The sequence below is a fragment of the Nerophis ophidion genome, linkage group LG02, assembly GCF_033978795.1.
Source record: "Nerophis ophidion isolate RoL-2023_Sa linkage group LG02, RoL_Noph_v1.0, whole genome shotgun sequence".
Taxonomy (NCBI): Eukaryota; Metazoa; Chordata; class Actinopteri; order Syngnathiformes; family Syngnathidae; genus Nerophis; species Nerophis ophidion.
The window spans coordinates 79,749,077-79,767,779 of NC_084612.1; the positions used below are offsets into that span (position 1 = coordinate 79,749,077).

The 18,703-nt window shown below is 34.0% G+C and overlaps 2 protein-coding genes across 4 annotated transcripts in view; one reads left to right on the plus strand and one right to left on the minus strand.

Moving 5' to 3' along the window:
• Positions 1–739: 739 nt before the first annotated feature.
• mrps11 (mitochondrial ribosomal protein S11) lies at positions 740–11,884 on the plus strand. 3 transcript variants are annotated; one of them, XM_061892213.1, is made up of 6 exons: positions 740–921; positions 1,022–1,114; positions 6,909–7,007; positions 7,075–7,204; positions 7,296–7,361; positions 11,726–11,884. In XM_061892213.1, exons 1-6 carry the CDS (start codon positions 824–826, stop codon positions 11,831–11,833), a joined length of 594 nt encoding a protein of 197 aa, XP_061748197.1. In that variant the 5' UTR covers positions 740–823; the 3' UTR covers positions 11,834–11,884. The 3 variants fall into 3 exon arrangements, with proteins under 3 accessions (XP_061748197.1, XP_061748198.1, XP_061748200.1); XM_061892214.1 differs by having other exon boundaries at positions 1,031–1,114; XM_061892216.1 differs by lacking the exon at positions 1,022–1,114.
• pdpr (pyruvate dehydrogenase phosphatase regulatory subunit) overlaps positions 10,278–18,703 on the minus strand; it is a 57,243-nt gene continuing 48,817 nt past the window's right edge. Inside the window, exon 18 of the mRNA XM_061892212.1 lies at positions 10,278–18,308. Within this exon, the coding sequence (XP_061748196.1) occupies positions 17,901–18,308 (408 nt within the window). The 3' untranslated portion in view covers positions 10,278–17,900. The remainder of the gene's footprint in view (positions 18,309–18,703) is intronic.

Consider the following 18,703-nt stretch of genomic DNA (forward strand, 5'->3'; position numbering starts at 1 on the left):
GTTTTGAAGCATGTTTAGGGGATCAAATTACAGCTCAAAGAGGCAAAAATTAAATTTTTTTTAAGGAAATTTTTGTTTTGAAGGGGTCTTTGACAACTTCCTGTTGATTTTTGCTGAAGGAAGTCATTTTATGAAATCTAGGTCTAACTCAGACTTACATAAAAGTTTTTGTTTCATGACTTTACGACAATCCTAACGGAAGTTACAAGCAGTTTTGTCTTTGTTTTTTCCTAGGGGGCGCTAGAGTGCAATTTTGATTTTTGGCAATTATCGCCAGTCCTGATGTGTGTGTCAAATTTGGTGAGTTTTGAAGCATGTTCAAGGGGTCAAATTACAGCGCGAAGGTGCGGAATAATAAAGAATAATAATAAAGAATAATAAAACCTTCCAGATACAAAGGGATATTGCAGTCCCTAATAAATAAAGTAACTAAATATTCAAACGTTCTAAAGAGCGACCATAATAATGAGTGGACGCTTGCAAATATACGAGTCCCTGAACGCATCACGCATACCCAGAATGCCTTTTGTAAAAGGAATAGTCCACTCAAAAAAAAATGGGGGTGTTATATTTATTATTAATGTTTTGTTTTGTTTTGAAGCATGAACCGGCCCGATTAAAAGATATGCTCATCATCAAATATTATTAAAATAAATATTGTAATACATTTGATGGGAAACATGAAATGGGACAGTAAGAATAATAGTCGTGTTGTCACCAACGTCCCCTCCCTAAGTGAGGCTAACAGTAACCACCGCAGGAGTAGCAGCGCGCCGTCAAAGTCACGTTTTGTTTTCTATCTAAAATATTTCCTGACCAATTTATGTCGGACATGATCAAATTGACTTGTTTGTTGGGTAACTCCCTGGGTAGTTTGTGCCGCCACCTCGCTGCTCCTCTCCCCGCCAACCCAGCCGCTTTGTAAGTAGTTAGCGTGGTGAATGTCAGCTTGCTAGCGTGTTGCAAATGACAATGTCACGTGATCATTATTATTATTATTATTATTATTATTAAAGATCAGTTTGTGTAGGAGGACGTTATGTAGCAGCGCGGTCAGACTGCAAGAGACAGCATTGTCCAGCGAAGATGACACAAAAAACTCCAAACAATTCAGGTGAGATTTTTTTTCCTGCCAATTATTATATCTGGCCATCCATTTGCTACCGCGTGTCCCTTTTGGAGTCGCGGGGGGCGCTGGAGCCTATCTCAGCTGCATTCTATAATTATTATTAGAGATGTCCGATAATGGCTTTTTTGCCGATATTGTCCAACTCTTCATTACCGATTCCGATATCAACCGATACCAATACATACAGTTGTGGAATTAAAAACCTACTGAAATGAGATTTTCGTATTTAAACGGGGATAGCAGGTCCATTCTATGCGTCATACTTGATCATTTCGCGATATTGACATATTTTTGCTGAAAGGATTTAGTAGAGAACATCCACGATAAAGTTCACAACTTTTGGTCGCTAATAAAAAAAACCTCGACTGTACCGGAAGTAGCGGACGATGTGCGCGTGACGTCACGGGTTGTGGAGCTCCTCACATCTGAACATTGTTTACAATCATCTCCACCAGAAGCGAGAGCGTTTCGGACCGAGAAAGCGACGATTTCCCCATCAATTTGAGCGAGAATGAAAGATTCGTGGATGAGGAAAGTGAGAGTGAAGGACTAGAAAAACAAACAAAAAAAAAAAAAGACTATACATTGGGAGCGATTCAGATGTTATTAGACAAATTTACTAGGATAATTCTGGAAAATCCCTTATCTGCTTATTGTGTTGCTAGTGTTTTAGTGAGATTATATGGTCGTACCTGCCTTTACCGGAAGTAGCAAACGATGACGTCACCGGTGTGAGGGCTCCTCACATCCTCACATTGTTTATAATGTGAGCCTCCAGCAGCAAGAGCTATTCGGACCGAGTAAGCGACAATTTCCCCATTAATTTAAGCGAGGATGAATGATTTGTGGATGAGGATATTGATAGTGAAGGACTAGACCAGGGGTCGGCAACCCGCGGCTCTTTGGCAACTCTGATGCGGCTCAGCTGCACAATCGCCGACCCCCCAGATTGTTGCATGGAGATTCCGGAATTCAATGCCCCTCCCGGACATCACCCGGAGTCAACGTTCTCCAATTTTCACCCGGACTACAATATTATCAATCAATCAATCAATGTTTATTTATATAGCCCCAAATCACAAATGTCTCAAAGGACTGCACAAATCATTACGACTACAACATCCTCGGAAGAACCCACAAAAGGGCAAGGAAAACTCACACCCAGTGGGCAGGGAGAATTCACATCCAGTGGGACGCCAGTGACAATGCTGACTATGAGAAACCTTGGAGAGGACCTCAGATGTGGGCAACCCCCCCCCCTCTAGGGGACCGAAAGCAATGGATGTCGAGCGGGTCTAACATGATACTGTGAAAGTTCAATCCATAGTGGCTCCAACACAGCCGCGAGAGTTCAGTTCAAGCGGATCCAAGACAGCAGTGAGAGTCCCGTCCACAGGAAACCATCTCAAGCGGAGGCGGATCAGCAGCGTAGAGATGTCCCCTATCGATACAGGCGAGCGGTCCATCCTGGGTCCCGACGAGCGGTCCATCCTGGGTCTCGACTCTGGACAGCCAGTACTTCATCCATGGTCATCGGACCGGACCCCCTCCACAAGGGAGGGCGTGCCATGATGATATTACTCTTAACGTCCTCTTGAACATCATCGCGCCCGCCATTCACGGAATGCTATTTACGTGCCGACCGGACACATGCATTTCGCTGCTTCTGTCGGCACATGTATGAGATTGCAAGGCATACTGGGTGACACAGAGTACACTGACGGTTGTGATATAAACAACTTTAACACTCCTACTAATATGCGCCACGTTGTGAACCCACACAAAAGAAGAATGACAAACACATTTCGGGAAAAAATCCTCACAGTAACACAACATAAACGCAAAACAACAAATACCCAGAATCCTTTGACTCCATGAATATTCCTGACTATGTTATACACCCCGCGAGTACCAAACCCCACCCACCTCAACCATGCAGTTTCAGCCTGATTTAGCCATCCCTTGACCGCTTTTGACATGTGCTTGGGTCATTGTCCTGTTGGGACACCCAACTGCGCCCAAGACCCAACCTCCGGGCTGATGATTCTAGCTTGTCCTAAAGAATTTGGAGGTAATCCTCCTTTTTCAGTGACCCGTTTACTCTCTGTAAAGCAACAGTTCCAATGGCAGCAAAACAGGTGCAGAGCAAAATACCACCACCACCACGCTTGACGGTAGGTCTGGTGTTCCTGGAATTAAAGGCCTCACCTTTTCTCCTCCAAACATATTGCTGGGTATTGTGACCAAACAGCTCCATTTTTGTGTCAGTTTTCGTCACACCACAGAACTTTCCTCCAGATGACAGCCATGACATTATGTTCTTTACAAGTCTATGTAAACGTTTGACCACGACTGTATTTGTGGCCTTGGTTTGCGGGGGAAGAAGTGCTTGTAGGGAGGTGACAATACATTTCTAATGCAAAATATTTCAAAGCAATTTTACATAGGCGGTGTAGCTTGGTTGGTAGAGCGGCTGTGCTAGCAACTTAAGGAATGCAGGTTCGATCCCCGCTTCCGCCATCCTAGTCACTGCCGCTGTGTCCTTGGGCAAGACACTTTACCCACCTGCTCCCAGTGCCACCCACACTGGTTTAAAAAATAAATGTAACTTAGATATTGGGTTTCACTATGTAAAGCGCTTTGAGTCACTTGAGAAAAGCGCTATATAATTCACTTCACTTCACATTTTATTGTATTTTTTATTTCAAGTGTAGATATTTTTTAAGTAAAATATTATTCTGTCCATGTGTTGGATCCGCTTTGGACTGGACTCTCGCGACTGTATTTGATCCATTGTGGATTGAACTTTCACAGTATCATGTTAGACCCGCTCGACATCCATTGCTTTCCTCCTCTCCAAGGTTCTCATAGTCATCATTGTCACTGACGTCCCACTGGGTGTGAGTTTTCCTTGCCCTTATGTGGGCCTACCGAGGATGTCGTAGTGGTTTGTGCAGCCCTTTGAGACACTAGTGATTTAGGGCTATATAAGTAAACATTGATTGATTGATTGATTGATATTTAAATCTTTTTTTTTAATTGTTTATGTTCAGATTTTTTTTTTTTATTAAAATATTTTTTTTTTAAATCAAATCTTATTTTTTCATTTTAGAATTTGTTTTTCAGGTTCAGATCTATTAAAAAAAGGAAGATCTGAACTTTATTTTTATTTTTTTATTAAAATATATATTTTTTTCAGATTCAAATCTTATTTTTGACTTTATTATTTTTTTAGATTCAAATGTTAATTTTTTTTTAAGAAAAAAAATTTCCAGATTCAAATTTTATTTTTTTTACATTTACTGTTTTTCAGTTTTCAGGTTTAGACCTTCTTTTTTTATATTAAAATGTAATTTTTTTCAGATTCCAGAAAACACAGAGTGAGATGTTCTACCTCTTGTGCGAAACACAAATGCATAAAATGACTTAACACATTAAATGACGAGTAAAACATTTACAAATACAACAACCAACTTCTAAAACATTAAAACCGACTCCAAAACACATAAAATGACTCCGAAGAGATGCACATTGACATCTAAAACGTAAATTACTCCTAAAACACATAACAAGACTCCTAAAACACGTAAAAAATTCATGAAACACGGAAAAATACTCCTAAAAACATGTTAAAAAAAACCTCCCAAAACAAATTTAAAAACAGATCCTAAAACACGTAAAAAAACACGGATAAATACTCCTAAAAACATGTTTAAAAAAAAACCTCCTAAAACAAATTTAAAAACAGATCCTAAAACACGTAAAAAACTCATAAAACACGGAAAAATACTCCTAAAAACATGTTTTAAAAAAACCCTCCTAAAACAAATTTAAAAACAGATCCTAAAACACGTAAAAAACTCATAAAACACGGAAAAATACTCCTAAAAACATGTTTAAAAAAAACCTCCCAAAACAAATTTAAAAACAGATCCTAAAACACGTAAAAAACTCATAAAACACGTAAAAATACTCCTAAAAACATGTAAAAAGACTCCTAAAACAAATTTAAAAACAGATCCTAAAACACGTAAAAAACTCATAAAACACGGAAAAATACTCCTAAAAACATGTTAAAAAAAACCCTCCCAAAACAAATTTAAAAACAGATCCTAAAACACGTAAAAAACTCATAAAACACGGAAAAATACTCCTAAAAACATGTTAAAAAAACCCTCCCAAAACAAATTTAAAAACAGATCCTAAAACACGTAAAAAACTCATAAAACACGGAAAAATACTCCTAAAAACATGTTTAAAAAAAACCCTCCTAAAACAAATTTAAAAACAGATCCTAAAACACGTAAAAAACTCATAAAACACGGACAAATACTCCTAAAAACATGTTTAAAAAAAACCTCCCAAAACAAATTTAAAAACAGATCCTAAAACACGTAAAAAACTCATAAAACACGTAAAAATACTCCTAAAAACATGTAAAAAGACTCCTAAAACAAATTTAAAAACAAATCCTAAAACACGTAAAAATCTCATAAAACACGTAAAAAATACTCCTAAAAACATGTAAAAAGACTCCTAAAACAAATTTAAAAACAGATCCTAAAACACGTAAAAAACTCATAAAACACGGAAAAATACTCCTAAAAACATGTTAAAAAAACCCTCCCAAAACAAATTTAAAAACAGATCCTAAAACACGTAAAAAACTCATAAAACACGTAAAAATACTCCTAAAAACATGTAAAAAGACTCCTAAAACAAATTTAAAAACAGATCCTAAAACACGTAAAAAACTCATAAAACACGGAAAAATACTCCTAAAAACATGTTAAAAAAAACCCTCCCAAAACAAATTTAAAAACAGATCCTAAAACACGTAAAAAACTCATAAAACACGTAAAAAATACTCCTAAAAACATGTAAAAAGACTCCTAAAACAAATTTAAAAACAGATCCTAAAACACGGAAAAAACTCATAAAACACGGAAAAATACTCCTAAAAACATGTTTAAAAAAAAACCTCCTAAAACAAATTTAAAAACAGATCCTAAAACACGTAAAAAACTCATAAAACACGTAAAAAATACTCCTAAAAACATGTAAAAAGACTCCTAAAACAAATTTAAAAACAGAACGAGGTATTTGCATCCTTAGTGAGCACATAAACTTGGTGGCCTTGTAGGTGAACAGTGAACGTGAATGGAAGACCTGAAGGATAAAATAATTTACGGGTGCGCATCATCAGTAGTGTTCCTCTGGGTCACTGGGTGTTTCGGCCTTTAACACTAATATTTGTAAAATTGTTTTTAAGTTTCAGATCTTTCTCTTTTTTTTTTTTTATTAATGTAATTTTTTTCAGATTCAGACTTTTGTCCTGAATTTACTGTGTAAAGCATGTCTTCAACTGAGATATATATAACATATATATCACGATAAGACACATAATCAATATAAATAAACAGATGCGTTGGATAAAATCCATCCATTTTCTACCGCTTGTCCCTTTTGGGGTCGCGGGGGGTGCTGGAGCCTATTTCAGCTGCATTCAGGCGGTAGGCGGGGTACACCCTGGAAAATGTTCAATTTATATATTTTTTCTTCTACAGAAGAAACCGGAATGAGGTAAATATGGTTGCATGAACAAAGACTCGCTAACCGAGCAACGCAGTTGGAGAATCAACCGCCAGACAACCAAACTTGATAGCACTTGATGCTGTTAACTCCCACCGAGCGCTTTTTGTTCATGCAACCAAGCTTGCTTCCATACTTACTGTTGCCGGCTGTGCATTCTAATCATGTTGTGGATTGGAACCCCCAGCCACTTCCCTCCGATGCCTGGCCAGGAGAGTCCCCTCAGGTGGGCTGGGAAGAAGTTTGAGGAGTTACCCATCATGCACATCAAAGCGACGTACAACAAGTAATTATACCCGGCCGCTTCCAAATCGCCTTCTGGAGCGTGCCTCACTCGCCATGTCCTCCCGCAGCGTACACATCCACCTGACGGACTGCGACGGACAGTCCATGATAAGGACTTCCTGCGGGACGGAAGGTTTCAAGAACAGAAAGAAGGCCACGCCGGTCGCCGCTCAGAGCACCGGCATCTCCGCCGCAGCGGTAGCTCCCCCTCGCCGTCTTCGCAAGCAAACGTGAAACATAACTTCTAACGTGCTTTGTTTTTCTTCTTCTTCTTCTGGACGGCGAGCAGAAAGCCGCCGCAAAGGAAGTGACGTTTGTGCGCGTGGTGGTCAAAGGTCTCGGCCCAGGACGTCTGGTGAGTACACGTTAAAGGTCTACTGAAATGAGATGTTCTTATTTAAACGGGGATAGCAGGTTCATTTTATGTGTCGTACTTGATCATTTCGCGATATTGCCATATTTTTGCTGAAAGGGTTTAGTAGAGAACATCCACGATAAAGTTTGTTAAAGGGGAACGTTATCACCATTTCAAAAGGGTTAAAAACAATAAAAATCAGTTCCCAGTGGCTTGTTGTATTTTTTTTCAAAATTTTACCGGTCCCGGAATATCCCTAAATAAAGCTTTAAAGTGCCTTATTTTCGCTATCTTCGAAACCACTGTCCATTTGCTACGGGCCACTTCATTAGGTACACTCACGCTATGGCCGAATAGCGTCAATAGCTATTCGCTCAATAGCTTCAATTTCTTCTTCAATCTCGTTTTCGCTATCTGCCTCCATACTCCGACCATCCGTTTCAATACATGCGTAATCTGTTGAATCGCTTAAACCGCTGAAATCCGAGTCTGAATCCGAGCTAATGTCGCTATATCTTGCTGTGGTAACCGCCATGTTGTTTGTATTGGCAGCCCTGTATGACGTCACAGGGAAATGGATAGTGGTTTCTAAGTTAGCGAAAATAAGGCACTTTAAAGCTTTATTTAGGGATATTCCGGGACCGGTAAAATTTTGAAAAAAACTTTAAAAAATACAACAAGTCACTGGGAACTGATTTTTATTGTTTTTAACCCTTTTGAAATTGTAATAATGTTCCCCTTTAAACCAGTGGTTCTCAACCTTTTTTCAGTGATGTACCCCCTGTGAACATTTTTAATTCAAGTACCCCCTAATCAAAGCAAAGCATTTTTGGTTGAAAAGAGATAAAGAAGTAAAATACAACACTATGTCATCAGTTTCTGATTTATTAAATTGTATAACAGTGCAAAATATTGCTCATTTGTAGTGGTCTTTCCTGAACTATTTGGAAAAAAAAGATATAAAAATAACTAAAAACTTATCGAAAAATAAACAAGTGAATTATAAAGATTTCTACACATGGAAGTAATCATCAACTTAAGTGCCCTCTTTGGGGATTGTAATAGAGATCTATCTGGATGCATCAACTTCATTCTAAACATTTCATCAGAAAAAAAAGAAAGATTAAAGTTTAATAATATCAAATAAATAAAAAATGAGGAATACATTTGTACGTACTGATTTTGAGAATGTAAATTTAGAACTAAACTACAAAATACAATTTATTGACAATAAATGTATAATATTATGGAAACATTTATTAAAAACAACTACCAGCAATAAAGAAGGGATGAGTGTACAGAAGTCACGTTGTATTAATTAAGAGAAAATACATAAGAAAAAAAGAAATGTAGTTACAATAACATGGTAAAATTACAGGAAAAATTAATTTTTTAATAGAAAAAAGTAACTTAGAATTTTAAGAGGGTTTATTTTTTTACCCCACATAATTTTAGGAATAAATTTAATTTTTTTAAAAAGACAGTTTTATTTTTTCGGATCAAATTGGTAATATTTTGTTTTATGTTAAATGATAGTTTTGTAACACAGTATCCAGATTTTATTAGAATGACTTTGTAATACTACAAGAAGTCATCTAAAAAGTCATCTAATATTAAATAAAATTAAGAATACATTTGTACTTATTGATTTTATGAGAATGTACTTTTCTCGTAATATTAGAACTAAACTCCAAAATAATAATGAAATATGTTAATGAGAATAAAAAAATGTTCACACCATAAAATAATTACCAGGAATTAAGTCGTATTTCAAGATAATGTCGCTAAAATGCAATCACTGCAATTAGAATTAAAAGCAATAAAGAAGGGATGAGTGTACAGGAGTTAAGTTGTATTAATTAAGAGAAAATACATAAGAAAAAAAAGAAATGTAGTTACAATAACATGGTAAAATTACAGGAAAAATTACATTTTTAATAGAAAAAAGTAACTTAGAATTTTATGAGGGTTTATTTTTTTTACCCTACATAATTTTAGGATTAAATAAATTTTTTTTAAAAAGACAGTTTTATTTTTTCGGATCAAATTGGCGGTAATTTGTTTTATGTTAAATGATAGTTTTGTAACACAGTATCCGGGTTTTATTAGAATGACTTTGTAATACTAAAAGAAGAAGTCATCTAATATTAAATAAAATTAAGAATATATTTGTACCTATTGATTTCATGAAAATGTACTTTTCTCGTAATATTAGAACTAAACTCCAAAATAATAATGAATAATTTTAATGAGAATAAAAAAATGTTCACACCAAAAAATAATTACCAGGAATTAAGTCGTATTTCAAGACAATGTCGCTAAAATGCAATTATTTCAATTAGAATTAACAGCAATAAACAAGGGATGATTGGTCAGGAGTTAAATTGTCTTAATAAAGAGAATATACAAAAGTAGTAACTACAAGAAAAAAATAAATGTCATTAAAATAAGATATATTACAGGAAAAATAACAATTTTAATATAATAAAGTAACTTAATTTTATGGTGATTTATTTTTTCATAAATTTTAGGACTGAACTTAACAAAATACACACTTTTTGTTTATCAGAACAAATTTGTAATATTACAGATATTTGCTGCCATTTAAAGTGTTTATTTTGTAACACAATACCACGGTTTTATTCAAATGAATTTGTAACGTTACGAGAAGTCAGAATTTTACAATTATTGAATAAAATTAAGAATACATTTGTGCGTATTGATTTTATGAGAATTTACTTTTTTCGTAATATTAGAACGAAACTAAAAAATGTGTAATATCACAAAATAATTTTAAATGTATTCAAAGTAGTATAACAACCACAAAAAATTAGCAAGAATTGAGTTGTGTTATAAGATAATGTTGGGGGAATTCATTTCATGTCTGGAACCAATGAATCAAGCGATAAACAAGGGCTGATTGTACAAGTTGTATTAATAAATAGAATATACAAAAAGAGAGGGAATCATGTGATTTGACAGAAGAATACCTTTCATTACAATAAAGCTCCTAATATTACCAAAACAATGACTATCAAGAAGTGAGTTGTTTTACCAGATAATGTCATTTTCAAATAATAAATTAATGATGAAATGACATTTACTTAGGTTGAGTTTTATAACAAACAAACTCTTTATTTTGAGAAGTATGATTTCAGCAAGAAAAGTTAGCGAGATGAGAGTATTAAAGTAAAAAAAAAAACATATCCTGAGGCAAGACGTCAGGAAATTACAGCAGACTTCGGTTCCGTGCATCCCTATTTTTTTGCACCACTTAATCCAAAAGGAGAAGGTAAGAAATATAAAAAGGAAGTAACCCGGCATATTCGTTTTTATTTGACTTCTTTTTACACTTGCAAGAATGTAAATAAGCGTCTGTATTGTTAACTTACCGTATTTCCTTAAATTGCAGCCAGGGCGCTGATTAATTTAAAACCTCTTCTCACTCCGGCATTTAGCAAAGGCATGCGGTAAATTTAGGCCTGTGCTTATAAATTTGAGTGTGATGTAAGGATACCATCATGAAAAGCACATTTAATTAAAAAAAAACGTTATTATGGTCTTACCTTTACTTATAAATGAAGTCCATGCGCAGCTCCTTCTGATCAAAAGCATCGATAACTTCTTTATAGAAGTCTTCCTTATCTTTCTTCAGTTTTAAAAGTCTCTCTGTCTCGACGGAGATCTTCCTTTATTACCTCCTGCTTTGATTGAAAGTCCAGTTTAGAAAATTGTTTTATTCTAGATATGTAATCCTCCATGTTAAAAGTGCAAGCGAGAGGAAAAAATAAACATTTGCTGCTTGTTCTCACTTCTTCTGCAGCAGAGTAGTCGCATGAAGGATCACTAGCACCCTCTACCACAAGGAGGCAGGAGTCATTTAATGACTCATATTTGACACACGCAGCTACGGTATATTAATAAAACATAGCTGCTTACTGTTCTTTTTAGCATATTCAATAGCTTGGACCTTAAATCCTACTGAATAGCTATTAATCTTCTTCCCTTTATGCGATTTCAAATGATTGAAATCAGCGCCCTCCATTTTGAAAATGATAACAAGTGAAGTGTCACTCGTGACGTGACGAGTTTGACCCGGTGGAAATTCCAGACATGCGCTAATAAAAATAATATTTTGCGAAACGAGTTTGACCCGGCATTAATCCTGAACCGGCGGTAATGCTAAGCAAGCGCTAATTATTTAGCGAAACTAGTTTGACCCGGCAGCAATTCAAGAAAATACGGTATTTTGACACTTGCATGATATCCGTAAAAAAAAGACATTAAGGAGTATTTCCCGTGCAAAAAAATCAGCGTCCACAGCCAGGATTTCTTTGAAGCTAAGCGGCGTGTCCTTCTTTCAGTCGGCCATCGAAGGTTTGACCATGGGCGGCCTGGAGGTGGTCTCCATCACCGACAACACCCCCGTGCCGCACAATGGCTGCCGACCTCGCAAAGCCAGGAGGATATGATGATGATGATGATGGTGGTGGATCAATAAACTTGCATGGTCAGTGCTATGATACCATGTCTTTTATTTAGGCTCACTCGATATCGACACAAAATAATGGACTTTTTGACATCATCTGGATATAAATATGCAATATGAATGTTTATTTGTCCTCAGTGTGTTTCCCTTCCTTCAAGTCACGTGATCTACATTCACCTTATGCAAGTGTTGATAATTATACTGTATCATATACATACACTGCAAAAAAAAGAGTTGAATTCAATGTACTGTCTGATAATAATATCAAACAATACAAATATATTTAAAGTAGTGCATTAAAAAGGAGAAAATATATTTTCAGTGTATATACATTTCTATCTATATATGTATGATTATAGATGGTCTTAAAGAATGGACACAAAATTGTTATATAATTCACAAATAATATAAAAAAAGTCAATTTAAATGTAATAATTATGAATAAATATTTTTTTCTATTTAGTTTGTTTTACTGTTATTATATTGGTATTTGAACAATACGAATATACTTCAAAGTAGTGCACTTTTAAAAGAAGAAAATATATTTTCATTGCATATACATAATACATTTAAAACGTATTATGTATATGCACTTATTTCATGACCATAAATGTGTAATATAAGAATTGTGTAATTGTAATTTTTTTATTGAATAAAATTTTTTTTTAAATTAAATTTAATAAAAGTAGTAGTAGTAAGTAATTTTTTCAAGATTTAATATTTTTAAGAATTGTTTTTTTTAACAATTATTAATTTGATGCAAGTTGTAGAAGGTAATTTTCCAAGATTTAAGTCAAAGTTACAAGGAATTTTAATAATTGTTGACCACACATGTCTACTGTTGCACATTTTGATGGGTATATTCAATTATAAATATTATTTTTAATTCAATAAAAAAAAATTAATTAAATTAAAATATCAATATAAATAGTAGCAGGTAATTTTCCAAGATTTAAGTCATAGTTTGAGGATACATGTTCCTAAAGAATAGACACAAAATTATTATATAATTCCCCAAAAAAAAGACAATTTAAACGTAATCAATATGAATAAATATTTTATTTTTAGTTTAATGTCTTTTATTATATTGGCATTTGGACAATACAATATACTTCAAAGTAGTGCACTTAAAAGAAGAACATTTGTTTTCAGTGTATAAACATTTACTGTATATCTATGCATGCAATGAATACAAAAGTATGATAGTTTGGACACGAAATGATTACATTTAAGAATATTAACATTATAAATGTAAGCAATATAATATGAATAAATATTTTCTTCGTTTTGACTTAATGTCATACTTTTAATATATTTGTATTTTATCTTAAAAGTAATAAAATTGATTTGTAATTTAGTAAAATGTTTTAATGAATTCAACTTTTTTTGCATAATCTATGTGTATGTATGTATATATGTGTATATATATATATATATATATATATATATATATATATATATATACACACACATATATATGTATATATATATATATATATATCTCAATACGGAGTGAAAACGACGACCTGACTCGTTTGCTGAAACATTAAAGATGAGGAATGTGTTTTTGCTTGCCTCGCACATTAAATAAAAAAAATTATATATATATATTTATGTTTAAAAAAAAAAAAAAACTTCAGCAGGATGAAAATAAGTAATTTTTCTAGATAAAGAAACGTAAACTTTCCGAATCATCCACGCAATTAAAGCCAAACTTTGTCAATTGTTTTTTTTTCAACATTTTTGCTATCATTATTTCTCGCGACTTTTGACCAGCGCAAAATAAGTGGCTTTGCTGATATGATGGATAAAATATAAAATATGATATGAAAATGCTGACAGGAAGGTCACCACATTGCATTTGTGTTGCTGAAAATATCGAATAATGATTTGTATGGAACAAGAATAAGTTGGTTAAAAAAGTTAAAATTTAAGTGGGAGTAAAACTCATTTTAGGACACTAAAATGTCTAATGTTTTGTTTGTTTTTTTTATATTTTATTTTGTTTTTGACTAAACAAAATAATATATTTCATGTAAATTAGGTCATTTTTACCCCAATAATATAAAAAAAAACATATTTTTTTCTTTTTTACATGTTTTACAAACAAGATAACCATATGTGTAATTATACAACATTTATTTTAATAATTATTTGGAGTTTGAGTGAAATATGTCCAAAGTTGTGACAAGAAAATGTATGATAGTCAAGTAATAGTTTCAAAGATTTTTATGAATTTCATGATAATTCACGTCAAATGTTCCAGATTTTTGGAAGTAGTCATTTTTATTTAATTAGTGTTTTGTGAACTAGGTCATATTTTATTCTGCCAATATTACATTTATTTTTACTTAAGTCTTACTATAACTTGATTTAAATATGTGCAAGTTGTAAAATGGACCATTACAAGATTCACTTATTTCATGACCATAAATGTGTAATATAAGAATTGTGTAATTGTAATTTTTTTATTGAATAAAAAATATTTTTTTATTAAATTTAGAAAAAGTAGTAGTAGTAAGTCATTTTTTCAAGATTTAGTTAATATTTTTAAGAATTGTTTTTTTTTAACAATTTTTAATTTGATGCAAGTTGTAGAAGGTAATTTACCAAGATTTAAGTCAAAGTTACAAGGAATTTTAATAATTGTTGACCACACATGTCTACTTTTACACATTTTGATGGGTATATTCATTTATAAATATTATTTTTAATTCAATAAAAAAAAAAGAATTTAAATAAATTAAAATATCAATATAAATAGTAGAAAGTAATGTTCCTAGATTTAAGTCATAGTTTGAGGATTTTTAAGAATTGTATGACCATTCATTTCTAATGGTATGCATTTTGTATGTGAAATATATTAATTGTTTTTAATTAATGAAAACATTAGAAACTTTTTTTAAACATTTTTTATTTAAGTTGTAGCAAGTCATAGTTACAAGGATGTTTAAGAACTGATGACCATACATGTCTAATAAACACATTTTTGAAGGGAATACACAATATTTTTAAATACATTTAAAAATTAAACCTATTTTTAATTACATTTGAAATAATTATGTAAGTAGTAGCAAGTACTTTTCCAAGATTGAATTCATATTTTTAAGATTTGTATCTACATAAATGTCTAATGTTAGACATTTTTGATGTGAAATATATTAATTTTTATTCAAATTTAAATATTAGATAATTTTTTAATTACATTTGATGGGAATTTTAAGAATTGTATGACCATTGTGTAATGTTAAATTTTTTTAATGTAAATTATATTCATTATTTTTGATAACATTTAAAATATGTTCTAATTTTTTGATATCAATTTTAATTTGATGTGTCGCAAGTAATTTTCCAAGATTTAGGTCATTGTTACAAAGATTTTTAAGAACTGTACTACCATACATGTCTAATGGTACACATTTGTATGTGAGGGGACGAGCGGTAGAAAAATGGATGGATGGATTATTAATAACATTTAGAAATAAGATAATTTGGAATACATTTTTTTTAATTTAATGTAAGTTGTACCAATTAACTTCCAAGATTTAGGTCATAGGTACAAATATTTAAGAATTGTACTGCATTACATGTCTAATGTTACACATTTATGTGAATTATATTATTATTAATAATACCATTTTGAAATAAGATCATTTTTATTTATTTTTTTTAATATAAGTTGTAGCAAGTAATTATCCAAGATTTAGGTCATAGTTGCAAGGAATTTTTAAGAACTACTACCATACATGTCTAACCTTAAAAAATTTTTGAATGTAAATTATATTATTATTAATAACATTTAGAAATAACAAATTTTTTAAAATACATTTTTTAATTTAATTCAAGTTGTAGCAAGTAATTTTCCAGGATTTAAGTCAAGAGTTGTAAGCATTGTTAAAAAAGTCGATGTTAAACATTTTTTTAAGTGAATGATATTCATGATTGATTTAAATTAAATGTTAATATTACACGTATGAGAGAAAAGTTGTAATTTTATGACTTTATTATACTGTAATACAAATATTTGTGTTTTATTTCCCCCACGCGTTGAGACATTTCTTGACATTTGCAGTATCACAGAAAAAAGTCTTAATTTATTAAATTAATGAAAACAACTCTTCTTTGATTTTTAAGAGAATACTCATTCAAATATAAGCCATAAAAGTTTTCATTCTCGGGGGAAGGAGTGATTTTATGAGAAAAAACCCTGTAGCAATAAGTGGGACGTAAAAAAATTTGGGGGAGTTTTTCTTTGGGGGTTTGGTTTTACTACTCGTACTTTGCCAATGAAAGATGGACGCGGCTTCTTTCGACTCGTGACGGACGGGGAATATTGAAGGCGTTTCCCTAAAAAGCATCAAAAAGCGAAGGCGGTTTCGAATGAGAAGTCACGGCGCAGACGACAAAGAAGTGACCATTTTTTTAAGTGAATGATATTCATTATTGATTTAAATTAAATTTAAAGTTGTAATTTTATGATTTAATTATACTGTAGTACAAATATTTGTGTTTTATTTCCCCAATGTTATGACGCGTTGAGACGTTTCTTGACATTTGCAGTATTACAGAAAAAGTCTTAACTTATGAAATTAATGAAAACAACTCTTTGATTTTTAAGAGAACTCATTCAAATATAAGCCATAAAAGTTTTCATTCTCAGGGAAAGGAGTGATTTTATGAGAAAAAACCCTGTAGCAATAAGTGGGACGTAAAAAAATTGGGGGGAGTTTTTCTTTGGGGGTTTGGTTTTACTACTCGTACTTTGCCAATGAAAGATGGACGCGGCTTCTTTCGACTCGTGACGGACGGGGAATATTGAATGCGTTTCCCCAAAAAGCATCAAAAAGCGAAGGCGGTTTCGAATGAGAAGTCACGGCGTAGACGACAAAGAAGTGACCATTTTTTTAAGTGAATGATATTCATTATTGATTTAAATTAAATTAAAAGTTGTAATTGTATGATTTTATTATACTGTAGTACAAATATTTGTGTTTTATTTCCCCAATGTTATGACGCGTTGAGACATTTCTTGACATTTGCAGTATCACAGAAAAAAGTCTTAACTTATGAAATTAATGAAAACTCTTCTTTGATTTTTAAGAGAATACTCATTCAAATATGAGCCATAAAAGTTTTCATTCTCGGGGGAAGGAGTGATTTTATGAGAAAAAACCCTGTAGCAATAAGTGGGACGTAAAAAAATTTGGGGGAGTTTTTCTTTGGGGGTTTGGTTTTACTACTCGTACTTTGCCAATGAAAGATGGACGCGGCTTCTTTCGACTCGTGACGGACGGGGAATATTGAAGGCGTTTCCCTAAAAAGCATCAAAAAGCGAAGGCGGTTTCGAATGAGAAGTCACGGCGCAGACGACAAAGAAGTGACCATTTTTTTATTCATTATTGATTTAAATTAAATTAAAAGTTGTAATTTTATGATTTTATTATACTGTAGTACAAATATTTGTGTTTTATTTCCCCAATGTTATGACGCGTTGAGACATTTCTTGACATTTGCAGTATTACAGAAAAAAGTCTTAACTTATGAAATTAATGAAAACTCTTCTTTGATTTTTAAGAGAATACTCATTCAAATATAAGCCATAAAAGTTTTCATTCTCGGGGGAAGGAGCGATTTTATGAGAAAAAACCCTGTAGCAATAAGTGGGACGTAAAAAAATTGGGGGGAGTTTTTCTTTGGGGGTTTGGTTTTACTACTCGTACTTTGCCAATGAAAGATGGACGCGGCTTCTTTCGACTCGTGACGGACGGGGAATATTGAAGGCGTTTCCCTAAACAGCATCAAAAAGCGAAGGCGGTTTCGAATGAGAAGTCACGGCGTAGACGACAAAGAAGTGACGGACGCGGCAAAAGCAAACGTTTTTTTAGCACGGCTTCTTCATGTCAAAGCACGGACGCTGCCTTCAAAGGCACTTTTTAGTCCACAACCAAGTATGGTGCCTTGGGGAGTATTGCACTTGGAAGAAAGGAAAAAGGTGGCGTAGGAGCAGGAGTGCTCCGTACGGACGGCGGAGGAGGCGGCGGCGGCGGACGTCACTTGCCCTGCAGGTTGCTGAGCTCCAGGTCCTCCTTGCGCCTCTTGTGCTGCGTGAACTGCGAGCTGAAGGGGTAGAGTTTGGCTTTGGCCGGGTAGCGCTGGCCGGCGATGTCCACCTCGTAGTCGCCGCGGTTGATGAAGTCCGGCGTGATGGCGGTGGGGAGGCCGTCGGGGCCCGGCGGCGGCGACACGAAGCCCAGGCAGACGTGGCGCTCCAGCGTGTAGCTGTAGGCGCTGCTGGTGGTGGCGCCCGCCAGCTGCCCGTTGCGGTAGATGGGCTCGCCCCACCAGGGCCACAGGTCCAGCTCCGTGTCGTGGTCCTCCAGCACCAGCATGACGAAGCGGCGCGAGACGCCGTCGTGGCGCTGCTGCAGCAGAGCAGCGCGGCCCAGGAAGTCCGTGTCCTGGTGTCCGGGGAGAGACGGCACTAATTAACATCCGGATATTTTACAGCAAAGAACGCCTTCCCAAAAAATGACAGATTTGTATTTTAACCCTTCTATTATGTTGAGGGTCAATTTGACCCATTTCAGTTTTTGTGTTTATCAAAGTACTGGTTATCCTTTCTTTTTCTTGCTGAAATTTGGTGACTTTTCCTCATATAGGGTCATGAAGTGGTGTGTAAAATCTGGACATTTTGTTGTGTAGTGGAATGTCTTGCAGTTTGTATACAAAGATGATGTTGCGGGTCATTTTGACCCAGACGCTTTAATGTGGGTAAATAGCCAAAATAAACAAGTCTCTTTGATGTACTTTTTACTTTGATGTACAATTGTTCGTATTTTGATTGCCTCTGAGA

What these genes read in the sequence shown, in the direction of transcription:
- mrps11 (XM_061892213.1), top strand. Translation starts at nt 824, where the DNA reads ATGTCGGACATGATCAAATTGACTTGTTTGTTGGGTAACTCCCTGGGT. An exon ending in CCCGCCAACCCAGCCGCTTT is followed by an intron (nt 922 to 1,021) that starts GTAAGTAGTTAG and finishes ATTAAAGATCAG; the next exon opens with TTTGTGTAGGAGGACGTTAT. An exon ending in ATCAAAGCGACGTACAACAA is followed by an intron (nt 7,008 to 7,074) that starts GTAATTATACCC and finishes GTCCTCCCGCAG; the next exon opens with CGTACACATCCACCTGACGG.